General features: G+C 48.8%; 1 protein-coding gene across 2 annotated transcripts in view; it reads right to left on the bottom strand.

Moving 5' to 3' along the window:
* Positions 1 to 272: 272 nt before the first annotated feature.
* The window catches only part of MDGA1 (MAM domain containing glycosylphosphatidylinositol anchor 1), a 147,644-nt gene continuing 137,164 nt past the window's right edge, over positions 273 to 10,752 (bottom strand). For both annotated transcript variants that reach the window (XM_014878053.2, XM_088161290.1), the window contains exons 16-17: positions 10,390 to 10,498; positions 273 to 9,253 (exon numbers count right to left, since the gene is read on the bottom strand). In XM_014878053.2, the coding sequence (XP_014733539.2) occupies positions 9,162 to 9,253; positions 10,390 to 10,498 (201 nt within the window). In that variant the 3' untranslated portion in view covers positions 273 to 9,161. The remainder of the gene's footprint in view (positions 9,254 to 10,389; positions 10,499 to 10,752) is intronic.

Below are 10,752 nucleotides of genomic sequence, written 5' to 3'. Positions count from 1 at the left end.
GATTCTGAGGCACTCCCTTCACAAAGGTTCCCCAGCCTTAACTGCCCCAAACCTGCCTGTGCCATGTCCTATGCCCAGCCCCTGTGCTGGGGTTTGAGCAAATCTGAGAAACCTTCCCCAGCAACTTAACCAGATGCTTTGGGGAGACTGGCACATGCCTCAGTGCTGGGCAGCAATACAAGCTCCTCCCTGCCCCAGCCACTGAGAGCATCGATGGCAGGCTGCACCTTGTCACCCCGATCCCACAGAGAGGGACACACAGGCTCACCCACTCGAGTACTGCAGCTTTATTTGAATGAAACAATCCACGTTGGTTACACGGCGGGTGCACTGGGGCTGGGGGAGGTGGTGGATGAGGCAATGCTTATAAAACATCTCACCCTGTTTAAAAGGTTCAGTTCAGTCCCTTTGTGTTTTGTGCTTTTAACGTTGTGGACGGCTTGGTATCATGGTGGCAAGAGGGTCCCAGCTGCACTCAGTGGTGGTGATGGCACTCTGTGACATGTGGAGTGGGGATGGGACAAGACACGGTGGCAATGAGGGAAGTGGGCGGAGATGAGGCTTTGTCCCAGGATCCCCACCTAGGATACTGATAGTAAAAAACCCAAGAGACACCAGAGGACCCCCCTCCCTCCTCCACAGTATCCCCAAACACACAGACTTTGTCTGTCACTCCATTTGGGGGCTGCTTCCAAACACTTCTGTCAGGCCAACCAACACTTTCTTACTGGCCTTGGTGACCTGGAAGTGTGAGGCAATGCAGTCCCACTGGAACTGGATCCCACTGAAGTGGCTCACTGTTGGGCCTGAGCTGGTTCTCCCTGCACCTCGGAAGTTGAGGATGGGACTTTGGTGTGATCCCCTTCTATGGGATCCAGGGATGAAGTCTGCTGCTGTCTCTCCAGGCTGGAAATGATAACACTTAGTGAGGGTAAGTAAAGAGCAGAGGGATGGAGTGAGACTGAGTGTGGAAATCACTGTCTGATGCTCACTTCTGGCCAAAGGCAGATGTCAGAGTTGTTTCCCCACGAGACAGCTGTGTCTTAGATGATGGCCTCTTTCCTCTGCTGTGTGTATTGTGACACAAGCAGGATGGTTCTGACTGGGGAAAAGGATGCAAAACCATGCTGGCACCAAATTTCCCATTCCATATAGAGATTAGAGATTCTCTCCATGCTGTCAGGCGAGGGCTGTGACTAAAACCACAAAGAAGAACCATGTATCTGTGCATTCACAGCTTTTAGGGAATATCTTGAGAAGAATGCATGCTGTGGAGCCCCTGGAATGAGATGGTACATCTAGAATATCCCAAAAACTGGAGAACAGGCCAAACTCATCTATTTGAAAGCACTGACACTAGGCCACTTTACCCAGCTTTAACACCAACAATCACATTAAAGTGCTGAGAAGCCGGGGATGAGCAGCAGAGAAGAACAAACAAGGTTTGATGAGACGAAAAGGTCACCTCCAGCAAATTCTGAGAGAGTATTCTTGTCTCAGGATGCTGCATGCATAGGAAAACTTCTTTGCTCCAGGTCTGTAAATACCTTCCCTCATCAGCATCTGAATTTTCCCAGGGAAATGTCTAGTGCTCACCAGTCCCTTGCTCAGTCTCTGAGTGGTACGTGCTGCCACCCATACAAAAGACCCAAATACCACTCCTGTCAAAGCCTGTGGCATTTTACAGACACAGTGGTATCTTTATTCTCCTCTCAGCACAAGCTAGGTGCTGCCTGAGCTGACCATGCTGCTACAGCCTGGCTGTTGCTCTGTTTACTGATACCCACAGTGGGTTTGTGATAACAAGGCCCAGTGAGACATGATGTACAAGCCTTGAGCTGCTGTAATGATGAGAACAAAGGAGGTGCAGCTCATTCAGAGTGGCAGAGCAGGACTGCTGACATCTGGCACGTTCCATCTCCTACCCAGGGCCTGTGCTGAGGCTTGCCACAGTTATGCAACTTCTGAAGATCTTGGAGTATCTCTCCATTGGATTGAGTATCTCTTCCAGCTGAGCTTTACACAACTGGAAGCCACTTCACTGCCTAAACGGCAGGATCAGAGCCCATCTCCCCCAGCCAAAGCAGATCCCCACTGGCTCACAGCAGCAGTAGCAGGGAGGTTTTTATCATCCTACAGACTTGGCTGGCAGACAGGACAGATGCACAGGGGCAGCAGACGGGTACCCTTCACTTGGCTCCAAGCTTCAGGCAAGGGCCCAGCCATTACAGCATAAGGCAAATCCATCACTATGAGCTTTGGGCACTGGCACTGCCTGGGGACTGGCACTGTATGACAGCTGTCCAGCTGGCCCGGTCTTATACTGAGTTTAGGCCATCCTAGGGGTAAAAATCCTACTCTAAGTCAGACATTCATAACCCAATTTCCTTTTAGAACAATAGTTAATGGAAGCACAAAATTTTGTATCATTCCACAGGAGCAAACTGTTTATAGGCCATAGCAAATGCAAGTAAAACCTGGATTTACCACAGACCTGCACAGGTCTCTACAAAAACCTCTAATCACCCAGCTCTACCTTTGCACTAGTAAAGAAAGCATCTCTCCCTTTCCCTTGCTCTCTGCCCCATGCTGGAAAACCCTCATCATAAAAGGCAGCAGAGAGAAGGATAGTGCTCAGAAGGACCAACTTTTTGCAGCCTTCCTCAGGGATCACCCATGGCAGGACAGTGGCTTGCCTGGTTTCCTCATGTACAGATGTGTTGAGGATCTGGAGCTGGACTAGTGTATTTTACTGGGAAATCTGGTCCCAGGATTTTCTTTAGTCTCCTTACCCAGCAGCCTGCCACCAGTGAAACAAAGAACAATGCACTGTAGACCTCATCTTTCCTCCCTCCTTTTCCAGAGAACACAAACAAGTTCTCTTCCATCCTTCCAGCCACACATAGGGCTGTTGTGAGCCTTCCTTTGCCTCTGATGAAACCAGGACGTGACTCACAGTAGGTCCCTGAAGTGCTCCTGCTCCACCACCATCACCAGGCAGCCCCACCACCCCCCAGGCTTTGCCTGGGCTGCAGGGAGCAAGATGGAGAAGGTGCCAGAGCAGATCTAGGTGATCTGGACCAGGCTCCCATTCCCTGCAGCCACACAGCACAGGGACACAGTAAGCCCTGCTGACTTGCTATCTGTCTCTGGAACCGTCTCTCCTTTTCAGAAAGGTTGTTTGATGGCAAAGCCACTGAGCAGGCACCTGGAATCACAGCCCAGGGTCTGGATGTCAGGCACACATCTCAGACAACACAGAGTGGGATGACACTGCTTTTCCATGGCGAAGAGGTTGTCCTGCAGACTTCAGTTCCCTGCAAGCTGCATCCTCCCCCTGTCTGGAATGGCAGGTTGGTCAAAAGTGGCCCTGGGATGTCCCATAGTGCTCCTAGGGATGTTTAAAGCCTCCAGGGCACAAGTGGTCTGATATGACCATACCAAACTATAAGTAGCCATCAGAAGACCCCAAAATCCTCTGTGGTGTGCTGGGTGTGGCAGAACCAACTTGTGCCTTAATCCCAAGGGAAGTACTGAAAACATACATACACCACAGCTATCATTTGGAATGCTGGGTGTACCAAGGCTTTTCAGATCCCTGCTGGAAACCAGCAGCTGCCAGTTATTACCATGGAGTGCAAATCTGGTCAGGTTAAAATGTAATATGCAGAGATCTCTAGCATTTTTCTTCTGTAAAAGCCTTTTGTCTCAGGATGAGCAGCTATCAGTTGGGCCAAAGCAAATACAAATTATGGCAACAGCCTGCACAGGGTCCTGCTGCTGCACACTCATCCTTATGAACAGGCATGCACCCACATTGAGAGCAGCCTGGACAAGACAACATGTTGGGGCAGTTTAAAGGGCTAAAAGTGGTCTTTCCCAAAGCCAGGAGTGCCAGGAGGCTTATCCTTTGCACAGGAAATACAATACAACTGTTTGTCATCACTGAAAAGCAAGCTCCTTCTCCCTGGGTGCAAGAGGTGGGCTTCAGTAGGTGCTGTCCCAGAGCCCATGGTGATATGTTCCTCCATGCTGTTGACAGGACACCCAAAGGCATCCAGGAGGCAAAGGGGTGCTGCAGAATTTCCAGAGGAAAATGGGTATCTGCGTGGTGCTGATAGACAAAGGTGACTAAAACAGCAACATCCTGAAGCAGCAGCTTCCTGAGCTCTCTGCTTTAAAGAAAAGGTTTGTCTCTTCAAGTGGGGTGAGGTGACACCATTTACTACATGGAGGAGGGAAAATGCTCTGGTTCCTCTTCCTGTCCTTGCCGTGGGCAGCATGAAGGACTTCCTAGAAATTCCCATAGGTAAAATTCCCTGCCTCAGCCTCACTGAGAACTGATAGCAAGCAGGGCTTACTCTTGACAGCGCCTTGCATGGGGACCACTTCATGCTGGAGACAAGGCTCAGGGCAGTGGTGGAGGGATGCTTCTCCCATCACCTGTCCCCCCAGGCTGAGAAGCAGCCAGCACCAACCCAAAAGCTGGGTGCTTCTTGGCACAGAGTGATATAGACAGGCTGAGGAGGAGGAATCCAGACTCTGCTCTCCCTTTGGTAGTAAAGTATTTTTTTTTGTAGTTCTGGAGTAGTGCACCCACAGGATTTTGTGTGGAAAGAAATTAAATTTCAATACTTTGAAAAGCAATAGGGAATAAAAACCGATTTGTATCATGTTTACTACACTCATTCTCACATGTTTAAATTATTTTTGTAAAAAAATTGTCAGCCTAAATATCTGAAGGGCCCCCCCACTCCCCCCAATTTGTCCCTGATTGCTACTATATTTTTTTCCAGAAGAAAACTAGATCCAAGAAGAAGGGCTCCCTATCACTGTTGCTGCAGCTGTTCTCCAGGCAGCACGCTGTGCAGCTCTGCTGGAGCAGCTCTGCATGCCTGCCAATCACGGAATCCCAGAATATGCTCAGTTGAAAGGGACTCACCAGCAGTTCCCAAACCATTTGTGCACTATGCAAAGATTTTCATATACATGAAACATTTTTTCATTCCCATACAGCTGGGAAGAGTTGCACTCAGGTGTTCCTAATTACTTAACTCCAGATCAAACAAAACATATTAGGTCCATCGCTTTCCAGTGGCTGATCTCAGTGGAAGAAAAATAGTCTATTATTATTACCAGCCAGGAACTGCATTTCAGGGCAAGCACTCGGAATTGATGTTCATATTGTTAAAAGCCATGGATTAAAGTTCTGTTGATGACCTGCTATTTGGACTTGCACTGAACTGTAGAAAATTATAATTAAAAAGTATATTTTTCAGAATACGATGAACAACTACAAAAAGAGGTTTCAAATGTAAGTTTCCTTGTAAGCCCCACTTGTAACTACACAGTAGCATTCACTACTTCTAATATCTACAACTTATACCCAGGAGCCTGCACACTCACATATTTTCTGTTCTATACCCTGAAAAAAAATGAAATCTAGTATATATCGGCTAACACCCACACAGCATTCTTCCTAATGTATTTCTACAACTACCAAGCAGAGGTCTCCTTGTAAATAAAAGCAGTCTCTTAAATTTATATTGCACTTTTCTTCTGCAGGGACTTTCATACTATATACAGGAATAATATCCACCATTGCTGAAATGCAGCCACTTTTGGAGTGGAATAAAGCAGCTACTCGATAGGCACAGAGCAACATAAAACATCAGGAAGAGAAACATAACATTGGGACTGCAACAGATATTTAAGAAGACAGACAGTAATTAAGTTTAAGGACTGTAATTCAGCCAGAACACTGTGAAAAATGTGACGGGATCTTTAATTGGAAGGGGTAAGGAGCATGGCTTTACATCTCACCTGGGTTGCATTACCACCACAAGGAGACTTGCCTCTCAAGCATGGGGTAGTAAACCACAAATATTATTACCCTCAAAGAAGAGGGACCCTGCCTCCCCTCCACCCCATCACTGCACAGCTTTCCATCCTTGTTGCTGAAGTGTCTCTTTGCTCTGATACTGTCTCTCAGTACATTTGCCAGGGAAATTAGGTCTTTTCCTTTTGTCCTTGGTACTTTTGACAAGCAGAAGCGTAGAAGCAACTTTCCCCCAAACTCACCACCAGCTGCTTTCTAGCCAGAGATAAGGGCAGAGGTCGTAGTGGGAAGGGGCTTCCTGAGACTTTTACTGAAGCTGATTCACCTCTGGCTGGGACAATCTCCTTGCTCTGCCCTGGACCTAAGGTCACCAAAGGGATTCTTGCCCCCTGTGCCATGGATTGGTGTGGTGAGGCTCTTACATCCTCACAGCGGCTGGCAAAAGGGCATGGACTCCCTCCCTGTCCCTTTCTAAAAGTGTGGTGCCCTTTTGCTGACACTTGCCTCGCAGGTAATGCTTTACCCATCATCCTGAACCTTCAGGCTGCACCTCCCCAGCCCCACAGCATCTCTGATGCTCACTAAACACCAGCAAAACCTGGGTGCTTGTGCAGCCTGGGCTGAGCAGTCCGTAGAAGCAAACCCACAAGGGCCTCTGCCTCAGAGCTGAGAAAGTGAGATGGTTGCCCTGGGCTGTCTCTTACCGATGGGAAAGCATTCCTGTCTCCACCTTCTGCCCAGCAGAAGCCTCCTGCAGCCAGTAATGCAACACAAATGTTTTGCTTCTGACAGATCAGGAGCCATTGTGAAGCTCCCAAGCACCTCTGGAAAGCACAGTCTCTCTCCTAGGAGTGAAAGTGGACTCTTACCAGGAGTGGGGTGATGACTTCTGACCTCCAACAAGCACAGAGGAAAGGAAGAGCACAGGGCTGAAAGAGCTCAGCCTAAAAAAGGGCATGAAAATGGCAACAGACAGCAAGACACAGAATTTCTGTCGACACCCACTGCACCTCATGACACTGCCTGGCCCTGGGCAACAGTCATGGGTTTCCTGGTCAAATGTGCACTGTGATTGAGGTCTGGGCTCTGGAGGGAGGAGTGGAGACAGAAAAGAGACAGTCCCACTTCTTGGAAATGGAGAAAAGCAGAACGAGCTGGGGAGACCAGTATCATGCTCTCCCACTGTTGTGCAAGGCCTCCTGTAAAGGTCCCCTTGTCCCTCAGAGCTGATGTCCTTTCTCTCTCTCTGATGGTGGCTGCATCTCCTGGGAGTTAAGTAAGAGCTTTCCCCCTCCATCAGTGAAGGCAATGAGGTCCCAGCTGTGGCTGGAAGCTGAGCAATGCAGGAGGCAGCTAATACATTCAGATGATTTCAGACAAACACAGCTTTCTTACAGAAGCTGATATATTAATCAGAAATGGGTAAGCAGCCATGGGTACTGTGTCTTCAGTGAGACAGCTATCTTATCTGTGGTACTCCAGACAGGGATTTTGGGTGGGTGTCCCTTAGCAGGAAGAGTCACACTTAATTAATTGCCAGTGTGGGCTAGTAAACCCCAATTCACAGCCTTGTGGGGTTAACTCTGCCCTGTGCAGGGAGCTAGGTCATGCCCAGAGCTGCTTCCAGGGGCAACAAGGCTATCACAGCTTCTGTTTGGCTGGTGCAGGGCAAATCCTTCTCCTGGGGGTTAATCTGGAGCAGTGTGTGCCTCCACCTTGAGGAGGTTAGGCCAGACCTGCTACAGGTCTGCAGCAGAGAGAAACTCCAGCTTTACCCACTCAGGATACCATCAAGAAAAAGGTGAATTTTCCCCACCCCTGTTCCCTTGTTCCTCAGTGGCAAACAGGGCCATAATTCAGCACAAGCCCCTCTTTCAGGCCAACGTCGTGCCTGCATCCTTCTTGGAGCAGTTTCCTGCCTGTTCCACCTTTCAGCTCCTCCGCCCACTGCCATGGCAATGGAAACTGAGTACTTGTGTGGCTGCATGTGCTGCCAAAAATTCAGCAGCCTCAGCCCTGAGCAGTGATGCTGTTGCCACCTTTTGCCCACACTGCAGTGAATGCACTGTGCATGCAGAAAGGCCTTGGGAGGTGAGAGGGCAGCACTGGAGCTGCCTGAACTGCCAGCCCAGGGGCTGGGTCATGAGCACAGGACTTGCTGTCTGGCTGAAGAACATTTAAATGCCTGATTTTTCCCATAATCCAGAGAACTTGAGGTGGAGGAAGTAATGGAATAAAAACCAAAATAAATACAAAATAAAAACAAAATAAAGGCAGAGAAGAAATCCTGTGTTTAGGGCTGAGGTGGTCGTCATCCCAATATTCACAAGGGGAAGCCAATGTGCAACTGCTCCACCCTTCCAGTCCCATACCATCACATCCCATCCCTCAGCCCCAAGGAGACCAGACTTTTCTGTCTGCAGCTCACACCTGCTCCCTATCCAGCAGAGTGCTGAGAGACAGAAAGAGGCTCGTGGAGGCCAGTGCTGCAGCTGGATCCAGCCAGGACTTCACCACTCAGCGTGGTCCATGTCATCGCTCCCTTCCTTGCTCCTTCTTCTTCAGGCCGGGGGATGAGAAGCACAGAGCGGTGGGGAAAGGCCAAAGCAAACCACACGGGGGGCAGTTAAGTACATGAGAGCCTGGAAGATGTGGATGGATGGAGACACTGAAGCACATGCAGTGCGAGCCAAGGCGCTCCGGCCGCCCCACGGGCGAGGCCGCTGTCACTGCAGGGAGCTGCAGCCGGAGCGGGGCAGCCCCAGCCAGCGGGAAAGCATGAGGAGACAAGGGGAGTACTGCAGGATATCATCCACTAAGCTGTGGGCTCTGCAGCAAAGAAGGTAACTGTTCTGGTAGAAATTTGTGCTTTAATATGTTTCTGTTTGTTTGTTTAAAACAAGTTCCCATTTCCCTGAGGAAGCCCTGTCCGACATTCCCAAGGAAATATGGGGGTGTTTTTCTTCTTCCTTCATTTGCTCTTCACATTTCTTCATTCCTATTTTTTTGTGTTTCATTCCTTCTTTTCTCTGTGTGTGTTTCTTTCCTTCCTCTCTCTCTCTCTCTCACTCTCGCTCTCTTGTGCACGTGCTTTGTAAAAAAAGTTTGTCTTTATTTTTATATTTTGTTCTAGACATTATGACTTTCTCAAGGAGTGCTCCAGTTCTGAACCAGATCCCTTTGCATGGTCATGCCTGTCAGTCTTTGGTAACATATGGACACTTTGGTGTGCCAGTGAGGAGGGGAGGAAGAGGAGCAGAGGTGGCTGAGTAGGAAAGGAGCAGGAATGTCTTGGTCCGAAGACAGGAGCGCTCGCTTGCCATCATCTGAGCAGCACGTAAAGGAAGAAAGTCAATGGGCCACAAAGCCAAGGGCTGTGCAGGGCTGGGACACTGCTTCCTGGAAGAGCAACAGCTGCCAACCAAGAAGGAAGAAAGAGAATTAGTGATGGGACAGATACAGACCTCATCAAACAACTTAGCACACTTCAATATCTCCTCCCACCCTGAAGTACAGAGAGTTCCCTGATCTTTTGGAAGATAATTTGAGCCTTTCCTGGACGTTCTCAAAATTCCCCAAAACTAAGTTTGCAAAAAAGATTGAATCTTAGACACTTTTGCAATCCAATCCTCCTTTCTTCCCCAGAACTTTCAACCTGAGTCAAACAAAAGACTCTCATTGGGTTATGGTTACATTCCTAGGCTAAAAGAAACTTCTAACTGCACCTAAAATTTTGAAAATTTTAGAGTATTCTGACTTTTTTTTCCCTCTTCATCTCTGGAGTTAAGAAAATTGCTAGAAATTACTCTTACTCTGAAGGTTTTCTTGCTGCAAAAATAAATAAACCACACTGAACCTTGCTCTCTAGTGCCTGTGTGACTCTGGTTTGCATACTCCAACCATCTGCTGTCTGGCCCACCTGAGGCATGTCATCGAGGGCACAGGCAGGACTGAGGCAGACAGCACACCAGTGATTCCCAGCCAATGTCTACGTGCTGCTTACACACACCTCGCTGTGGCTTCAATCCACGGTGCACCCACTGAGAGTGGAGTTGGCTCCATCCTACTCCTCTGTCTCCAGTTGTAGTGCTGGCACTAGTTTATGTTGGTAGACTGGGAAGGGGCTGGTGGGATTTATCCTGACTGTGCCTCTCTGCTCAGATGGCAGTGGAAAGAAGCACAACCCTCCCTTGTTCCACGCCCCAAAGAGCAGATTTTTCTCAGAGTAGGACTGACTTAACACTACAGAGGCCATTAAAGCCTGTGTAAGTCTTTTCTTTTTCAAAGTTTTCATAACTAGAGTTTCCAGCAAATGAGATATTGTCCTTAGCTTATTGGGGATGACACCTCCTGGTTGTTCCTTCAACCCTTGCTAACTCTTGATTGTGTGGAGCAAGCCTAAGAGTCTGACACCCCTCTGGTGCCTTCTGGTGGGGTCAACCATCCTGCTGAGTGCCACCAACATGTGTCAGTGTGCTCTGAATTCAGCACCTGAATTTGTGAATGCACTCCCACCAGCTTGTTTGCCTCTGAGGCAGACACAGTCTCACCCTTATTGGGTCCAATTGGCTTCCTTGGGCAGTCTCCCTTTTTCAGAGTGACGTCATCGATGGCAATGTCCCCCTCGTAGCTCGTGCCCCGGACACCTTCAAAGATGATCTACAAGCAGAGCATGGGAGAGAGCCCAGTGTGAGGCTGCAGGTGTGGAGAGCCATTCCTGCCCTGCAGGGCTTTGCAGAGGTGAGCAGGACACAGAACAGATCTTATCACGCCCCTAGGAGAAGTATTTTCTTTGTGTTTCTCCAATATTCATAGGATCTGGAAAGCCAGATCCCAACGTTTATGGGACCAACCTCTTTGTGCTGAATGTCTGTGCAGTAGTAAATGAGCATTAGAGCTCTGCTTTATTATGT

Source organism: Sturnus vulgaris, chromosome 3, assembly GCF_052056855.1.
Source record: "Sturnus vulgaris isolate bStuVul1 chromosome 3, bStuVul1.hap1, whole genome shotgun sequence".
In the NCBI taxonomy this organism is placed as follows: domain Eukaryota; kingdom Metazoa; phylum Chordata; class Aves; order Passeriformes; family Sturnidae; genus Sturnus; species Sturnus vulgaris.
This window is presented reverse-complemented; position numbering and strand designations above follow the sequence as displayed.